At 35.6% G+C, this 20965-nt stretch overlaps 1 protein-coding gene across 6 annotated transcripts in view; it reads left to right on the top strand.

Moving 5' to 3' along the window:
- LOC116433372 (semaphorin-1A) overlaps positions 1-20965 on the top strand; it is a 635674-nt gene that overhangs the window by 558420 nt on the left and 56289 nt on the right. For all 6 annotated transcript variants that reach the window (XM_076368704.1, XM_076368702.1, XM_076368703.1 and 3 more), the window contains 2 exons: positions 1534-1622; positions 3159-3300. In XM_076368704.1, coding sequence (XP_076224819.1) covers positions 1534-1622; positions 3159-3300 — 231 coding nt within the window. The remainder of the gene's footprint in view (positions 1-1533; positions 1623-3158; positions 3301-20965) is intronic.

The raw sequence follows: 20965 nt of genomic DNA, 5'->3' as shown, positions 1-20965 counted from the left end.
CAAACGCCGCGCAATAGAACGTTCGAGTATTTTCACATCCTATTTTCGAATACCCGTATCTCCCCATCGCGTCGTATCCATATAAAATTTTACGACATCGTTGCATGTGAAAAGTTATCGCGCGGCATTGTGTTTGTTATGCTCGACCCCTATATAATAGATGATGTTTAAGCGATGTAAGAAGCTTTACATAAATTACACCGCGCACCGTTTACGTATCTCTCGAGCGCGCACCGTTTTTCTCCTCCTCCTCCCCCCCCTCACTCCATTTTTCCCCGGCCGTTCCGACTCTTCTTATTTATAGCCGATAAATTGTATATCGCGAATTCGCGATGCAAGTTTTATACAAATTACGTAATCCGTTCCGAGCTTATCTGTCGTATGTTTTTTTGATCGGTCGCAATATTTATCGCGCGACGCTCTTTAAATTGCCACGTTATTGGAAGTTCCATCGATGAACGCGAAATGAACGGATAACTCGCGCGCCGTGAAATGCTTCGCTCGGGATTCGAACGGTTATGCGTCATGATTATGCTTTAATGAAAATAAAGCGGACCTATAAATAACTGGAAAATGTTACGCGCTGATGTTGATCATTTTCATTTTTACTCTGCAGGTTGTTACCGTGTAGTTTCGAGTATCGAAGGGAATTTGTTGGACTCGTCTTGACGAAATATTGCTAGTAAATCCAGTGCGATGGTGATTTATTTGTGGACTTTATATTGTACGCGTTAATAGTAAAATGAACAAAAATTCTTAACACGTTGACTACGAAGTGAACACTCATCAAAACTCCCATATAATTAAAACAATTTTCTTAATAAAACAGAAACTAAAAAGTCAAAATTCTCCATGATTGCTCTACTGTTCTTTCTACGCTTTGTACATCTAACGAAATTCAGTTCGTTCGATACGTCACCAAGGAGATTAAATTCTAAGTTAATGTAAAAAAGGGAGTATCACCCGAATTCGGGTGACATGGCAGTCAAAATTCCGTTTAAACACAATATTCCTATTTTCGTTATTTAATGAAGTTTCCCTTCTTTACAGTTATTAACTTGAAATCCTGTTAACTAAAGCCTGTTTCTCAATTTTCCATTTCCCACAAATTGCCAAAGATTAATAACATCTGGTCGTTAAACCAGTAACCCTTTCGCTTTGAAGAACGTACATATTTACGTGAGTACGCGCTCAAATAATTGTCGTTCGCGTAAAAAAGAGTGTATTTTAGTACTCTGGCACGTTCGGTGACATTAGACGCGACAGTTTATGTATTATTATTTTATGTATACAGCAGCATATATCAGCAACGCGTTTCATATCTTTGAATTAATTTTGCGAGCGACGCGTTCCGAGAGATCACATTTTACTGCATGCATGTCGGAGCGAAAGGGTTAAACAAAAACACTCGGACCTACGTAAATTCCAATTCCATTAGCACGCTCGCGGTTTCATGCATACCCTTATTTGAACAAGTCTCGCACTGGAGACACTGTTTCCCTTAGATAACGGAATTGAATCTTCTGATTACAGGTCCGAATTTCGTCAGCTCGTTCGCCTACGAGGATTACGTCTTCTTCTTCTTCCGGGAGACAGCCGTCGAGTTCATGAATTGCGGCAAGGTAAAGTTTGCACTGAAAATACCCAGCCCGAAATTGTGAATATTCAATACTTAGCCGGGAAACACGGCCAACGTTCTTGGGCTCTCCTAATAAAATTATCCTCAAATACATTTTCCTGCACCAAGATGTCCGGCCTATGTTTCTTTTTTTTCTCCTTTCTGTTTCTTTATTAACGATGAAAGGCAACGGTATACCACGGTCGCTGTGGATGTTGATCAAGACGCACGCACAGTAGTCCACCGCGTATAATTAATTAACCCCTTCTCCTATAATATCGAGTCAGACTCGCGGTGAAAGTTTTCAACTGAACTCGACAAATCTAAATGTATTGATTTTTCATGCAAATGAAATTTTTGCTTCTCTGTTATCAATCCTCAAGGTTTGAAGTAGATATAGAATAAGCAGTATTCCCTTTTGTTTTCTAAACAAATTCTTTTCTTTTTCAACGCAATCATTAAAGATAAAGTAGTTATATCTAGCACAGTTGTGAAAGAAATCATAGGATAAGGGGTTAAGAACAAAAAGATTGAAAATACAGTCGTAACAGGGTTAATTCGTTCTGTGTTGTAAGAATGTAATAGAATTCGATTTATCTGAATTATTCTATTATTGAGTGCCACTTCAATTTTATGAATAGTTTGTATATTATGCTATAAATAGTGAAGGAATCGATCAGTTTTGTTATCTGTTTTATTTATGAAAATAAATTAATTCATCGGGCTTGAATTATTATTTCTTTAATTCATTTATCCGAATATGAATTTCGGTTATGTGAATGACAAATAGCAAGTACTGGAGGAAGTTAGTGAGATCCTATTGTATGAACAGTTTAATTATGTGAACAGCATCCATTAATTATGTTTTGTGACCCCAGGGGTCCGTGGACCACAAATTAGTTCATTAACCGGGTATTCTTCCATCAAGAATATTAGAATATACGCAAACAATATGGGATAATGATAACCTGAAACGATTTACTTTATAGTAGTGACGAATATGATTTAATCCTTTGCACTCGAAAAGCGATTCGCATGCTCGCGAATTTGATTTAACATAGCAAAATTATAAAGTATGATATTCAGTAAGAAGCTAATATAATATAATTATACATGAAATATTGTAATGGAATAATTATGTCCCTTGATTCGTATATTATTTCTATTTGCATTTGTGTAAAAAGTATCATCAGTATTTCATTAGAAAATGATGGATATTTATAGCAAAAATTTTCGGAAGCAAAGGATTAATTTACGTAATTCGATTTGATTGGTGGTCACCGGTGACCCCCACGGCAATCAACGTGTTAATATATATTTATAATAGTGTTAACATAGATTAAGACAAGCGCTGTCACTCTGCTTGGCTTTCCTCGACATGAAATAAAAGGAACGTTATGCTGTTCGGCTTTTTTCGACCGTGTTTTTTAAAAGCCTCTGGTACTCGAACGGTTAAGAAACGCTGATCTAGACCACTGTCACGGCGGCAGGAAAGAATCGAAGGAGCCAATTGTTCGGAGGTTCCCCATTTGTGTTTCAGGCGGTGTACTCGCGGGTCGGCAGAGTGTGCCAGCACGACAAGGGCGGACCTCATGCGTTCAGCGACAGATGGACGAGCTTCCTGAAAGCGAGGCTCAACTGTTCTGTGCCCGGCGAATACCCTTTCTATTTCAATGAAATACGTGAGTATGCTTGCCTCTACGCACGTACACACACGCGCGGTAATAAGTTCGGGGGCTATGACGTTTGTCAAGGCCCTCGTCGAGTGCGGTTCGGTCCTTGTGTGCTGGACAGAGGGACTGGGTTCCTGGGCGTGCTACCTTGCGCGCTGCGCTCGGACACTAATCAAATATACTATATCCGCGGGAGGGATCAACTGACCAAATTCACGGGCGAAGTGTTTCGTTTGGAAGGGCGGAAGGCATTCTTTGGTTCTTGAAATTTTCAGGGACCACTTCAATCTCATTAGGCTCTGTAGTGTGCTGCGATCCCTCCGAGCTTTTGTCCAATTATTCTCTTCGTGGCAAGTGTAAGACACTGTGTAGGAGGTCACTTGAAATTTTATCTTGCGATTGACGCAGAGTGTTTGATGGATGTGTTTGGTGTGTACATTGCTACCGTTCGGTAGTTGAGATTAGAATATAAGGGTGGACCACGAAACGCGATTAAATTTTGTTGGCTAAAATAACATGGTTCAGAGCTTTAAGATGATTCTACCAAATTTTTTGCTGATTATTTTTTTCAGAATTATCAAGAACACCTTTAATTCTTTTTATAGGTGAACCTAATTTTTTTACACCCATCTTTTGTGGGATACTGAGACAAATTCGATTAGCATCGTAACAAATATTTTTCTCTGAATCTAAACAGACTGAAGAAAACTCCCGGTTGGAAGAGTTTTGCAAGATTCTTGAAGATTATTAGAAAGGAATAGCAAGCCACACTGGTGTAGATATTCTAAAGGTGTTGATAGATTAGTATTATTAATCATTAACTTGATCCCTCGCGTACTGTTTGTAAACATTTCATCCTATATCTTGGAACACATTCAATGATATCGAACGTGAAGTATTAATAGTGTTTCGTGATCTACGTGTACTGAAGGTAACTTTGATAAGTGGAGAAAAAGGGTTGACAAAACATTTGGTACAATCATCTTAAAGCTCTTCTTGAATTATGTTATTTTAGCTTACAAATATTTCGATCGAACCACTAGTAGCAGAATAATCTAAGCTGATCACGCTTCGTGGTTCACCTTGAATATCGACAATAGTGTAAGATACTGTTGTATACCGGGTGAAAATATCGATAAGCCGAGATATATTAATATTTCACGAAGTCGCACGAGTAAATACAACATATTATTATTCACGAAGACAACGTAAATACAAAACTTGTTGAGTAGCGAGTTCGACAGAGTTTCGGTACTAAGTTTAAAATTCGATTGTCTTGCTGCTTGAAATTCGGCTACTAAAATATGGAAAGGAAAGGGCGAGGATGACCAAGGCTTAGAGATGACCCTGACCGTCGTGACTCGGAGTTCGGAGGTAGCTCTGCTGATGCGCGCAAACATTGAATCAGTAGAGCAACGCGGCGCGTTGCAGATATGAACATCCAATACTATCTAGGGGATCACTTGAAATTTTATTATGCGATAGACGTAGGATGTTTGATGGATGTAAGTATGTAAATTGCTTCAGTTGGGTAGTTGGGGTTAGAATAATTTACATGTGTGTGGATTCAAGCTCTCGTTAGGCATTGAATTTCGAATGGCAAAATTGACATGTGCAATACTTTGTTAGGTGAAAGAAAAATACGTTGGACAGATGAATTTGATAATAAGGAATCAATAATTTTGTACCACGATGCGATAGACTGCGTATTTCCATTTCCGAATTTCCGATATCAAAAGCTTTCATATCACACGAAATATTGACAAAATTCTATTAAAGGAAAATTTCGACCAAAGTTCGGCTAATCTGGATAGATAGATAAAAATTGACTTCGTGCATTTTGAAAGATGCAGTCGTGCAATCACTAAAAGCTGTACTTTCAGTTAACTGCAGTGAAATGCGTGTGTCCGGGTTAATATTCAGCGTGTTGCGTTCATCGTGTTCCTTTGACATTGCACATAACGATTATTTCGACCGTTGCAGCATTTTTAACGGATAAAATATTCAACGACAAGGAACGTTTGGAATCAGCATTGAACGAGTTTTTATTCATTTTCACCGCGAAAAAATCATATTATTTGCTACGCAGAAAAGCAGAAAAAAATTATATTACCTACGGGATGAATTAACAGTGCTTTGCAACAAAATAATAGGACAACTGTAGAAGAAGAAATTCTATATACATTCCTGTAAAAGCTATCTGTTCTTTAGTAACGGGAAATAAAGCTACCGTTTCCATTGTTTTCCAGGAAATGGAACTGTTTCTGTGAAAATTGAGCGCGATTAAATTGCGCTAACTACGTTCAAGTCAGTTACGAATAGTTAATAGGATATTACAGTCACAGTAATGCCTAACCCGTCTATTTAGCGATAAAAATTGCTTCGCGTCAAAAACAGAGATTTCAATAATTTTACAATGTGCTTACTTTAAAAAAGGCAGAGTCGGATGAATTAAACTTGATACACAGTGAAATCAAAATGAAATTTTATAAAATAAAAGAATTAATCAAAGGTTATTCTCAATCAAATAGTATTTAATAATATCTTAAATCAAATTTTACTATTTTATTAAATTAAATAAATCACGCGTCTCCTGAATTTGTTTAAAACCGACTTAAATACGTTACCTTCGCTATTACAATAGAATCTCAGTTATCCAAATTAATTAGAAAATCATCACAGACAGAGACAGAAAAAAAAATTCTTCAAAACGTGTTAGCAAAACTAGATCTTATATATCTTGAGGTATTACCTAAGGATCCAAACTATTGAGTTTGTCGATGATCAAAATTCAATAATTCAAATCAAGGAAAGACTCGGGTAATCGGGGTCCTACTGTAACCATCGAAATGTACCGTCAGGAAGACTAGAGTTCAGTGGAAGTTCTTCAAAACCGATCCTGAATCAACACGGAGTACTCTAATTGCGGCGGGCAGCTTGAAAAGTGCAACGTAAATTGGTAGGAATCGGAATCTCGGTTACAAATATCGTTCCAGATAAGACGACCGTTCGGTATTCCTTACGGGGCTTACGAGAAATCCATTGAACTTGATCTCCCTCTCTTCTTTATCTAGCTATGTATCAACGTTTCCCGCGTAATTCTTCTCTCCGGTGTTTTATCGAAGGCCGGAGCGTTTTAATGCTTCCTCGGCAAAGCGTACAAACGATCGGATCTCGGCCTCACAATTATGACTTAACGATAAGGTGACGAGCAAACGGATTTAATTCCTTCTTTTATCTTTTTCTTCCTATTCTCCATTTCCTTTTTTTTTTTCTTCTTTTGTTCTTTTCGCTCCCCGGACTTCTCGTCCAATATCCATTATACCCCTTTGCCCTTTTACGTCTTTTGCCACCGCTCAGCAATTTTACGTTGCTGACCTAACGATTCCGTTTCCCCGCGGTTTTCATCCGGGGCTCGAACTAGCTTTCCTTATCGACGTCACTTATTACATTACCATTCACCGACCGATGATTCGCAATTACGGACACTGTATCTTCAGCGACCCCTTCGTTTTACATTTCTGCTGCGCCACGCGAATAAGAATCCAACCGTGAATTATTGTCCCGGCCGCGTTCCTATTAAAAAATTGACTACGTGTACACGAAGCGAGTCGGGTAGCTGCCGCTGAGAAGAATGGAGGTTCGCGGATCTTTCGATTGCGGAGGCACATTGCCACGAAATTACTGCTAGCCAATAGAATCGAGTAATTCCGCTATCGATCGATTTCAAATGATTTATTATCTAACTCACGACGAGCCTCGCCAACCGATTCTGTTTCGGTAGTGCATTTAAATTATATTGGACGCATCAAACTTTTGCTTAACCCTTTCGAGACTATTGGGACACAGATGTGTAAGTAAACATAGATCAAGTAAACATAGATGCTGAAGTATAAAAACTGAATTTTTATTTGTTTTATCCTATTATTTTTAATCAACTCGTCAACTGAAGTATTAGAAATGTAGACCAGCTCTTTTATTTCCCTTAAAAAGTATCCATCTCGGAAGGGTTAATGAAGAATATGTACTTTCGCGATTATTCTTGAGGTTTACTTTCTTATATTACTATTTTTACTATAAGTTAAAGTCAATAAGAATTCAGAAGAGCCTGTTTGAAAATATCAATACACAAATGATTAATATCCCAATTAATAATCTATCTCTAGCTAATCACCGATTAATTACAGTAATTAGCCTCGCACGATTTTCAACAGCTGACAATTCACAAACACTTTCAATCGATAATTATTAAACCTGAAATGAAAATACCTAAAAACACGTACCTGCGTATAAGTCGCAATGCCAACTGTACAAGAAGAGCGATTTTCAAACAAAAATATCCGCAAAAGATGTTTTGAAGTATAACGATTCACAATTTTAAATGATATTCACGCGGACACCGTAGCCACGTTCTCATTCGATTCTAATTACGAACATTCGATCGCCCTCGCACGAACGCACGCGAATTTTTTTATCACTGTCGCACAATGGACACTCGATTTGTTATTCGATAAACGTATCGATTCATCGGAATGGACTAATATCCCCGGTCGCGCGGTGGGGGATGACTGTGGCCACGGACACAGCAACCGGAAACCGACAAAGCGGTAAGCTGATCCTTGTCAAGCATGGCGCCCGCGGCTATTACTAGATCGGGTCAGTGTATCGTTGAATTATAACGCGCGAACAAAGGCCAAGCGAAACGGATAACCAACAAGCGGATCTTTCTCTACCGCGACTCCCGTTTTTGACGGTGCACAGTTGCGGTGTTTCCTGTATCTGGCGGCCGAAAGACCATTTTGAAAATTTTATGTAAACTGTACAATGTTTGCTGTTTGAGGTAGCTGAATATGGAAAAATGTCATAATAATTTTTTTACCCTTGGAACACTCGAAACGTGCTGAGCTATCCCAAATGTTAAGCATGTTTTAGCTACGCGTTTTATTCTTGAAGTTCCTCGTATGTTTTAAAAATGTACGAATTTTTCATTACGTTTTTACCGCGAATCTTTATGTAAATATCTACATTCTGACATAAGTAATACATCATCGGTAATTCGTACAGTTGCAGTATCTCGGGGATGATTTTGTCGTAGACCAAGATACACTATTATTCAGTTTTATTATTTTTTATTATTACTATTATTTCACTTATGCGACTAAATTCTTGTGATTGTTTTCGAGCAATTTGGAAGCTTGATCGGTCGATTATTATTTATGTATATATTATACCCAAATTGAAAGATGTCTTCGACAAAATGAGAATGCGACTGAATCGAAAGAAGAACAAACAGAATGGTCACAAAAAAATGTAAACGTTATTGGATCGAAGAAGTTTCGAAGAATATAGCAGGGTTGATCAATAAATTTCCAAAGTTCCCGATAGGGGTCAAGAGTTGACTCAAACAGCGGAGAGGAAGTGTTTGCCGGTAAATTTGTTGCGATGATTCAGCTTGCGAAATGGAACATTATTAAAACCGTGATTGGAACGATTGACTCCGATTAATTGGGATGAATATAAAGATAGAAGGAACATCCTATTTTTTAAATAAATTGTTACCTCTGTTACTTGTCACAACGTTCTTATTTTATATTGAAATCTTTATGACCTTCTTTTGGGTCGTCATTAGTGGAGAAAATTTATTTCGTCATTTGCGGAAGGGGGAGGGCAGGTGACAATAACAATTGTGTTTGATTTGAAAAATCAAATGTCATAATTCTGAAATTAGCGAAATAAGAAGTAAATTAGAATTGTGATTAATTATAATAATTTCTTTTGTAAACTGTAGTTCGCATTATTTTTTCAAATGGAAGAAATTGAAGATGTAAGCGAGGCGATTTGAAATGGAGGTTCAAATATGCGATTTTGCTCCGTGGCGTAGGTAAAACCAGGTACAATACCCAATACTGCCCCTAGCATCTGCAGCAACGGAATTCATCCAATTCCACGATATCTGTAATAGCTTTGTGCATATTCTCATTGTACCACAATTGCTGCATTGTAATTCTTTTATAATTGCCAAGCATTTTGTTACTTTCTACAGACACAGGTTGGTTTAAAAAGGTATCGTGCATTGTAAATAAAAAAACCTTTGAAATACCATTTTCATATTTCCTTAATGCATTTAAAACTTCCGTACACTTTATTTTAAGTGAGTGCAATTCGATATTGTCCCACTGTAGAATTTTTTGAATATTACAGATTAGTTACACTGTTGTTATGGCGAGTAGAAAAGTTTTCTTAATTAGCAATAAAACGTAATTGCCTTAACAATATTAGTATTAAATATATAAGTTTTTAAATATTATTGAAATTTTTGTTAAAATAATTTCTAATTTTAATTTGAACTTAAGTTAAATAACATTTCTTTTGTGGTACTGAAGATTTATATAAATTTGCGAATTAGTTCATAAACATGACAAATGCCCGCAGGGAAATACAGCCCGTTCAAAAATTGAATTACACTCCTCAGCGAACAATAAAAACGACCGACAATAACGGGAGGGAAAGTAAGTAGATATCTGCAGTAAGGGGGAGAGCAGACGAGGGTACCCGCAAGAAAGTTTGTTCCGTGAAGTCGGGAACGTGAAGTTGGCGGAACACTGGAATCGATGAACTCCGAAGATGTGAACCGACCCACAATGGGCTTGGTCGAAGAAGTCAGTGGCATTTGGCTAAAAGTTCAACCTTTGAACTTGCAAAGTGTCCATCAACTTTTTCCATTAAGTTTTATTAATTAACATCAGTTTCCATAAATTCTCAATAAGTAAATATTACATCGAAACATTTCTCTTCCTAAAAACTTCACTAGAAATTCTTAATTATTAAAAACAACAAGAAGATACTTTTTTATTATTATAGATTATGTCTTTCCTACGTTAGAATTATTGATTTTTAATAACTCTAATATCTCTAAATCAATAAATGTGTAAAGTAGGAATTCTCTGGAACAGCAAAAAACGAAAACAATGTAGAATAATAATTTCTTATATCGCTAATATATGAGTTTAAATATCACACGTCAAAATCGTAATTAATTTACAAAAATGTCAACATTTCATTCACTGCAAATCGCATTCCAGAATGTCTCATACTAAAGCACATTCGCCAAAACATTAAAAAACTTTTTTAACAAATTCCTAGAAAATCCATCCAGGCGCTGAATCTCGAATCTCTGGCCAATAATCTCCATGTACCATCATGTTCCCCGATCACTCCCGGAATCACCATACTCCCACGTTCTTGTAATGTACAGACATTCATCGGCACGTTCAACGGTTTTCATACGTGCGTCTATACAGGGTGTAAAGGATATAGGTAGTTAAACTTTGGTACCGCGTCCTATTATGTTTATGAAATAAAAGAAGATCAAATAAATAGGCTCGAAACTCTTTCCTTCTGAAATAATTCACATTTCTATTTACATCAGTTAGAACAGGTGTCAGATTTAGAATTTAAGACACTACCGGCATGTTTTATATTTGACACTAGGTAGGATGATTAGGATACATATTCGTGTAACGGTATCAATCAAAATCAACATAAGGAATTATTAAATAATGTTTATAAAATTCGATATACGTCAAATTGACGCATTCCGTAAAGCTAGTGTTAATGTAAATATGTTTCATATAAGAAGTCACTAGAATTCAAAGAACGTGGTAGTCAAAGTGTCAATAATAAATCAGTATGAATCTAAACATTTAAAATAGACGGACTGTTTCCACCACACTCTCTCAAAATGAAAAACTATGGGGCGTGGCAGCCACAGCAAAAATAGAAGCATTGCATCCACCATACTAAGAACTATAGTAAACGCTCCCTGATAAGCGAGGAACGAGCAAATACGTAATGCTCTTATGATCAGATCTATAGAAGAAAATAAGCTAAATTTAAAAGATCTTCCTAGAAGATTACACAGAAAGCATCCCAACGATCTTCTCCCCACAACAGAAGGAGCGACTACAATATGGATTCATTCTGTTGAGAAAGCATCTATCTGCTACATCCTTCAAAACTAATAAAATAATTTACCAAATGTCCATTCTGGACAAACTATAAAGTGCGTTGGAGACATTAACCCTTTTCCCTACAATATCGTGTCAAGCTCGTGGCGAAGAATTCAAATAGAATTTAACAAATACAAATATCACTTAATTCTTCCAAGTCTGGACTGAATATTATTTTCCTATTATTGATTCTACTGTTTCCGAGTAAACGTAGACACAGAATAAGTGTAGAATTTTCCTCTGTTTCTAATGAATTATAAATAATAAAGTATCCTGGTTGAGCGTATTTAGAGAAGCTAGGGCTAGGGGTTCGAAAAAACCTGGGAAACTAATAGTTTCTAGACCCATGTTAATTTAACCTTTCCCTTCCGTAGTTACAGTAGCACTCAACACCAAAGTTTGGCCGCCTATTTCCTTGGCACCCTGTATAATTCATCACTCGCTAAGTCGTTGCCTATGGGGCAATGAAATGAACCGGCAGCTTCGAGTGTTGGATACAATGGCAGCGCGACGCCCGACCCGCACGATCGAACGTTGGCGAAGTAAGGGATGAAGGGGTTGAGCGACATCGGTGGGAAAGGAACGGGGGGCAGGGGGAGTTTGGGACACACCGGTTCCCGTATAAACGTAGAATATTGTCGCCGCACATCGAACCGAAATCCCTATCCGGCCGAGGGAAAGTTGGCCGTGGTCCAGCCCGGAGAGCCGCCGGTGGATCGCTGCCAAATCGCGGGTCCGGACTATCCCGCCGATTGCACGGACAACCTAACCCTTCCATCCCCCAGACACCGTCCGCCGTCTACGCCGCCCTGCATTCCCCGCGGAGCCTGCCCTTTCCAGATGACGCGTCCCGGAACGAGAAGAAAAAATGTCGCCCGCCGCTCTCCCAGGGACACCGAGACGGATAGCGGCCCGATAAAGGGTCCACAGCGAAATAAACTGCCGAGAAGAACCGAGGATTGAATGGAACCGTTCGAATTCCTATAGATTCGTACAGATTAACACGTTAACTGCCACGGTCACCGATGATGGAGCTTCCAAATTACTGAAGAACAATTACAATAAAATACTTGATTTTAAATCATAGCGTGATACGACTAATGTAATACTAAATCATTATTATTTTCAATATCATTTGCCTTTGTTATTAAAGAATAAGTATTACTATTCAAAACGCTAGAAATTCTCGTGGCCGTCAGCGCGTTAACGCTGGAACTAGTAGAGCGAGGGTTTGACCCTTTGTCCTATGATTCCTCTCACGATTTAACGTTAATAATTTATTAGGCAGATTAAAATTTGGTACTTATTCTACTTGTTATATTCAGTTCAAACGTTAACGGCTGATAACAGAGAAAAAATATTTAATTTATTTTTCAGAGAAATAAATAACATTTAGATTTGTCGAATGCAGTTTGACATTTTTAGCACGAATCTGACACGATATTATAGGACAAGGGGTCAACAGTAGAACAACCGCAAGTTTCTTATTTCGTGGTTATTAATATTTTTAAAATATCAGATATATATATGAAACGATTTTAAAAACCAAGTGTTCTAATGTTAACCACTTGCCCTAGAATATCGCGCGAGACCCGTGACGAAGATTTCAAATAGAATTTAATAAACATGACTATTATTCAATTCTTTTGAGTGTAAATTACATATTATTCTTCTATTATTAATGATCACAGCTTAAAGTATACGTTGAGATGAGGTAAGACTGGAATTTTCTCTTATTATAAAAAAATTATTGATAACAATGTAGTCAGGTCGATCTCATTAAAAAAAGAAATCATAAATCAAGGGATTCAATATCACATTTTGTCTGTATAATGCACAAAACAAATGTCTTAAGCTTCTCTTTAAAGATGTACGATCTTCCGAAACATTCATTAGTCGAATGCGAAATAACTGTTAAAACTGAATTCTTACTACAGAATCAAAGTGTTAATGCAGAAAGCTAACCGAAGCAGAAAAGATATGATTTAAAAGTTGAAAATCCGATAAATAACTTTTATTTACAAAATTTCACAGTTTTATGCGGTCCGCGGAAAGAATGATCAGGAATAGTTTCTTTTTTCTTCCTTTTAGAAGGATCGAAAGGCTGCTGTAATGATCCGTTAGCCGACCACGCTGCCACGATGTCGGGACTTTTTGCTCGTTCGCGACAAGATGGCTGGTTTTATTTGTTGTAGACCCCGCGGATTTTATGCGTTCGCGGAATTGGAGAGTGTATGAAACGGAACGGCGTAAATCGTTTTATGGAAATTTTTAGCGGCTTGTCGGGCCGACCGGTGTGTGAAATGTTTGTGTAACGTGGTTTCATGATGCAGTTAGAGTATTGGTAAAAATATTGGTTTAGTATCTAGTACTTTTAGATTTTTTTTTAAAAAACTTCATTAATACGTCGTTTAGTATTATAAGTTGTAAAAATGTTTTCAGAGAATACCAAAATTAGATTTTTTAAGGTAATTATACTATATAACCCTTGATAGAGAGCATTTGATTGAAAAAGCCAAGTACATATAATAATTATTTAATTGTTAGTCGTAAAAGATATTTCCGTTAGTGTGAACAATTGCAATAAGAGCAATTGTCATGCATAAATAAAACATGAATGTAAAATTTTCAAACTACTGCATTTTTACTAAGAAATTTTATTTCGCAACAAGAAAAGAAGCTAATAATCTTGGCGGTCTTATTAAGGATCTAAAATAGCCAACTAATGCTTTTTAATTACGAAAAGTTTGAACAAAATAAATATCTTTTCCGGGTTTAAATTGAAAATGAAAAACATTCTTTCATTTCCTTATTTATCTAGGCTTAAATATTCAATATATACTAGGGAACAGTTCAATTAGCCGTAGCATAACTGATTGCTACGTGATCGTTCCTACCAGCTTCCTAAGCAGTAATTACCAGATGCCAGAGTAATGCAGAACCGCATATAGCCAATATTTTGATCCGTCAGGCATATTGGAATTCGCACCACTTTCAATAATATCCCTGAACTTATTTCATTTATTATATCTGGCCTGTTGTCACCTTGGGCACGAGAAAAACGCGGACACGGTTGAGAAGCCAAGCAGTGTATGTCCGTTTGTCCCTGTGTCATTATAAAATAACTGCGACGATAAGTCGAATGATGTCAGTCGTTTAGCTACCACTTTAAGTGTCAACTTAAGTAACGATTATTCGTGAGTCACTTTTTTTTTCAAATACCGCGATCCTGTATTATGTTTCACGTTCATTCTTTCCTCGATACTTGTAATATTATTCATCATTATCATTGTTGATTGTAATATTATAAATTAAAAAAGCCCCATTTTTTTCAATTACTACTATATTGACTATTTTTAAATATATCAAAAAAATCTTTTCACATTTTTTAAGAAACCTTGAGAACATGTTCCATGTTAATGTATAAAAATTACTTTAATTATTTGTTATTTATTTCGACACTAATTACGACAGTAATTTTATCTATTACTGCAAAAATTCTATGCTAATAAAACACAATAACCTTCGCTAAGTTTACTGTATCAGCTATAAAATTCCTAATGATAGCATAGTTGTGCTACGGGTCGTACATGATTGGTCATTCTTTATGCCACAACTAAAAGATCTAAATATATCCTCAAGGTTTCCCGTACGACATCCAAGGAGTGTAAAATAGACTTCTAATCCTGTCCTTTTAAGTAATAAAATCGGGCGATATTTTGTTGGCCGTACAGGACTGTTAGTTCGGCAGTTAACGTGTTAACTTCGACGCCCAATAAAAAAGTGACTACATAGAAGCGATATCAAACCCGGTTACATTCGTACATACAATTATCATTCACAAGTGATTTTTCGATATAAAAATGTTAATGCAAACACCTCGATATACCAAATAATTAAAATGATGACGTTACGAAAGGAAAGGAAATACAGTCAACGCCTTTAACTGAAATAATTCTGCCATTCCAATTCTCTCTTGTATCGATCATTTTTAGCAATATAAGTCTGAGTACAGCTAAGTAAAATTATCTCGGCTCCTTAACATCTTAACCCTTAGACAACTGACGAAATAATATACCCCACAGTGTAATTAAAAATTTCAAACCGCTTGAATTGTACCTTTACCTACACCAATAATAATTCAGAATTTGTTTTATAAAATAAATCACTCACTTAATTTGAATGCTGAGATTACTCTATCACTGAAGCGTTTCGTTACAATTTACGCTTGATTATTCGGTTCAACTCAATTTCGTCCCAAAGTAAAACAATAACAGAATTTCCTTCGAAAATTTAACGGAATCCCTTCGGATCTCAATTATTCCAATACTCCCTCATCTATCTTACGCTTGGAAAATAACAAATTTACGTTAAAATGTTAGAATATTACGAGACATCTCGGTTACTGAGGTAAGGGTTAAACCAAACCGATCTCCCGGCATCAATGTTCGAAGCAAACGTAGTCCTGGCTACTAATGCGCGAAGCAAATCGGTCCCCGTTAATTCCACGTGTATTTCGAGCGGGCTCGTTCACGGGAATCTGTTTCGTGATCGCAATTAGGAGAACACCGTTCGATAGGAATCGATCGGGCGTTTAGCAGACCACGTCCCGATTTTCCGGGCGGTCCTCCCCGTCTCGTTTCGCGAAGGCGTGCTTCGGTTGGCTCCGAAATTTTCTGAGAACGTACCGGGATCTTTGAACGGAAACCGAACAGCATTCGATAAGTATGCATTCAGCGACGCCCTCGATTTCCGCACGAGTAACGATCAATAAATAACAAAGTTCCAACCATTGTACATGCACCGGTCCGCTAACAATGTCTTTATTCCGGTTTTCCCTTTTGCCAGGGCCCAGGTAGAACAGCTTCATCCAGACGTAAAGTGCAGAAGTAAATTTCGGAAAATTCTCCCAGCGTTGTTGGACTTAACCGAGAACCGCGTCCGTTAGTTTTACGCCCCTTGAACCAACGATATTTCCACTGCAACGGCGTGTCTCTCTGTTTTGTTATTATTGGATTCGATGAAATGATCGTTTAAAATTTCTATTATTCTATGGCGTCAATTTATCGAATGTTTTTTTTTTTTGTTGAAAATATATTGTGAACTATAATAAACTGTAGTAAAATTGAAAACTTTAGTAATATTGATATTAGGTAATAAAACATGTACCACCACGGTTTTATTCTGTATGTTCTGTAAATTTTTGATAATTCTATATTCGAAAGATTTGTTCTTTCATTAGAAAAATATGAGAGAAGGAAGTATTACTGTTTCTTGTTACTAACATTTAATTGATAATTTTAATTATTCACTTATTTAATGTGTTCAATTTATTTTTTGATCATATATTTATTACTAAATTTTAATTATTCATTTATTTGGCATAGTAGAATAATATATAATACTATTTTGAACCAATATTTAGTTTATTAATGTTTAAAAAAATTCGTCAAAACTTCTGAACTCGCCCAACATTTTTGCTTTTCTTTCGCTCAACCAACTCGTTGATATATTCAACTTCCTGCCGCGATTGAATATTTAATCTCCGTATCGATCCTGATTTCTTGATCCTGGTTACCACAGCCACTCGGTGTCCTATGGATTATCTATTATTAGCGTTACCGCCTTATACGGAAACGCTGCCCCTAATGATGATTAAAAATCGACGAGCAGTAATTAAGGGGCTGATAAATGGCTCGCGAGCACGATTAGTGGGATTAACCCTTCGGAGACCAGGTATTATGCCGACCTGAAAATATCTTATAAAGTCATTTCCCGTTAAGCCTTCAACGTTCGAGTGCATGATTTATCGTTTCAACGCAATTTTCACTTTTAACTTATCTTAAAGTAGCTTAAAAATATTGAACGAAACGAGAAATTTTTAAAAATCCAGATACAAAAATCACTGTATTTCTTTATTCGACTGTAAAATTATGGAAACGATTGGAATTACTGAGTTTATGTTTCTTGGTTTACTAATATTTAAATTATGGAAAACTTTTGTGAGTGATAGTTAAATAGATTAATATAGCTGAATGCATTGAAAGTCATGAAATTTCAAAAAATGCACTGTTAAAGCTTTTATAGGAAATTCCAATCTAATCATTCCAACTACACAATGGTTTCAACGATAATTAATGAAAGTTTTATACTGCTTATTAAGAAATATATAGTATTTCGTTCTAAAATATTAAAAACATAAAATATCTACATGTTACGGTATTATAAAAAACAGTAAACCTTTTTTCTCCTTCATTTTTTTAAATGAAAGAGAATCTTTTGGACGGAAAATTAGTGTATTCTAACCTATAATAATCAAAGAAAAAGGTAATTTCCCTGAAAATTAGTATGCATTCGACAGTGCATATTTCGTTCAAAGAGAATTTTTTATTCGCGAATTACAGACCAGTAATGAAAAATAAACAAACGTTCTCATTGGTCCGTAGAAGTGATCAAAACACATGTCAAACGCAAACAAATTTTCAATGCGTCCTGATCGCAGTAAAAAATTTCATATCTGGGACGTAGTTAATAAACGCGCGCTTTACGATGCATTAGCCTTTAAGCCACGACCATAGAAATTAATCTGTTTTTCCTTTGAAAACACTTGTAAAACTGAGAACCGTATAAACGATGCACTACACTCTAGCATGATTAAGAGCTTCACCGCAGGCAATGTACAATCGGTTTATAATTTCTCTTTGAATATCGACCCCTTATCGTATCGTTCCCCAAACCATTCATTTGGGCTATGTCGATAATTCACGAAAGCCGCGTATCCATAACACTTTCGTTCCCATTCTGAAATATTTTTCGTAGAACGTCCGAAAGTGAACTGTATTTCTCACTTAGTTCTCGAATTCCTCTCGAAACAAATGAATTCAAACGTGAATCATTCAGGTTTCTAGGAAAATGGTACTTTATAAATAATTAAGGAATCCATGTGTTTTCCATTCAAACATTCGAATTAAATACTTTGGTACAAAGATATCCTTCGATAAAGTAAGAAAAGAAGGTGGAATTTAAAATTGTTTGAATTTTGGATACTATAATAAAAAAGTGAAAATTCTTTCTCATGATTTTTTCCATTAATAATTTGTCTATTGGCAAATGAAGATTTGTAACAGAATATAAAATAGTTATAAGAAAAACATACGTCGCAATAGTATGAAGAAATGTTGTTCAAAACTAAAAATTTTTATTTTCCAATGATTTCTATAACTTCTTGTTTAGCCACTTCCCACTGACTTTTATCGACTAAATCTCAAATATTTACAAACCTACTAAATATCTATATATTAATAAACAATATTAATGAATATTAACTTCATATTTTCCAACAAAATTAATTGTTAATTCTTGATTCCACATTTTCCAAGAAAAACGATTTTTAATTTGCGATATAACCAGATAACACAATTTCTTCGTTTTCCATAACTCAGATGTTCTCCTTTCATTGAATAAGCGAGAAAAATATTTAGGAAAGTTTTGTTCATAATGTTCACGCGATTGTAGACGAAATATCGTCCCTGCGAGAATTGTTTCGTTCTCAAATAAGCATGGAAATAATTTTAACAAAAATTTTCCTGTTGCTAGACAGTTATGAAGTTTGCTCGCCGCGAGCCACGAGCTCGCTGGATCCACTTTCCTTGGAGTTAAGTTTTCGAAAATGGCACGAGCTCCTCGCGGGAGGCAATGTTCGTATTCGAATCTTGTCGGAGTCTTGCTGTGGTGTTTCTCGTGTTCACGTCATTTCCCTGAATAGCTACGTTTAATTGTAACAATAACCGAGAACCAAAAGAATTTATTAATCACACTATTTTTACTTTTACTGGCAAATTAGCCGTATAGAGGTGCCATTATAATATTATTAAAAATGGGGTATTAATTTTTATGATAATAAGTTGAGGGGACAAAACTTTTTTAGAATTTATGAGCTGCTGTTAAAAGAGTAATCATTATAATAAATCATAACTTATTATTTTCTTTATTTACTGTTTTTACTTCGTTATGAAATAAATTGCTCCATATTGTAAAATATGATTGGTATTTAAATGTTCTGATTTGATAGTTATGCTCAGATATCCGCAGACAAATATTCTATTTAAACTAAATAAAGTTTGACAGCAGAACATTAGAACAGTTGTAATTGCAAATATACAGCCTGTAAATGTAAAATAGTCCATGCAGTAATAAATTTGAATAATAAGTAGCGTTTTTTACGATTCAGTTTTTCTTATACACTCGAATCGACAACCTTTAATTAATGTTCTCGGAGTTCTTTCAATTAAATGACGCATAGATTACTCTATATTTTTTTCAGTGCCGATATAATTTCAATTTAAATATTCATTCGCAGACCACAATCTTTGCTTCTAGCATCATACTATTAAATTAAATCTTCCGCGTGGGATAGCGAAGAAAATGGAAAGATCAGAGATAAATTTAACTTTGTCCCTTCCTTTTCCGGCCCGTATAATCAAAGGTCAATGTAATGGAATTAGAATCACATTCTCAAAGTAATTAAATTCAACCGGCGATCTCAAAGAAAACCTTCGTTAATGAATCTTTTCGTTTTGTTAAAAAGAGATGGAATATATGAGAATTTTTTGCAATCAAACAAACAGATACATCAAATTCAAACTTCGTCATTTTATGTATCAATCTTTAAGGAACAATGGGACGTTTTGTATGTATGATTAATGATTCTATCAAAAGATGTAGTTAAATACTGTAGTATTCTTCATCTTTTGGACTTGTCTACGTTCATTCAAAATTTTATTTTCCAGACTAATAAAATGCAAAATGTAGTTCAATTTCGGTAGATAATTTTTCGACTTACGAAATATGAAATGAATTAATAAAACAGTGATTGGAGGGTTGGAGAAAGTCTACTTATTAATTAACTTATTGCCAGTTGTTTTGTTCAGAAATGAAAATTGCGAAGCGTGTTGTATGCAAGTAGTGAAGTGTTCACTCGAGAAAGGGTCTTTTGCGCACATATTGGGTACAAACAGGAATTTCGTATTACGAACTCCTCCCATTTGGTCAGACAACTGTAGTAATAAGATACACCAAGCAACTTGGAGTTTACAACAGGTACTAGAAGAAAAAAAGCCATGTAGTGGGAAAGGAGGAGAAGAAGTTGCAAGGTTATCCTGCTGCATGATAATGCAACATACTCGACAAACGCTATTGAAACTTGGTAGGAAAGTTCTGCTTCACTCCGGTGAAGTACCGGTGAAGCACCGGTGGATTTTTGCTTATTTTAGTTAATACAACATTACTTCTCTGGAGAAATTTTACAAAATGTATAACACAAAAAGTAAATCATTTTACGATTATAAAATTCTATGTCTACCTTGCAAGTGTTAAAAAAGTATAAAATTGTATACTTATAATAGCTATTATTAAATCAGTTTATAGTTATACATAAATATACATGAAATAAAAACAGTTATTGTTAATTACTAGATTGTGACTGTTTGTGTAAATTCAGATATTCAAAAATACATTTGGAAAAACAAAATTACCATAAAAAGTGATTTTCCTAATCAACAGTATAAAAATTTTTATATTTTTATATTTTTATATTTTCAAATCTTCAAACTTTCAAACCTATAAATCTATAAATTTACTAACAATTAAAATTTTTAATTTTTCAA

This window comes from Nomia melanderi, chromosome 6, assembly GCF_051020985.1.
Source record: "Nomia melanderi isolate GNS246 chromosome 6, iyNomMela1, whole genome shotgun sequence".
In the NCBI taxonomy this organism is placed as follows: domain Eukaryota; kingdom Metazoa; phylum Arthropoda; class Insecta; order Hymenoptera; family Halictidae; genus Nomia; species Nomia melanderi.
This window is presented reverse-complemented; position numbering and strand designations above follow the sequence as displayed.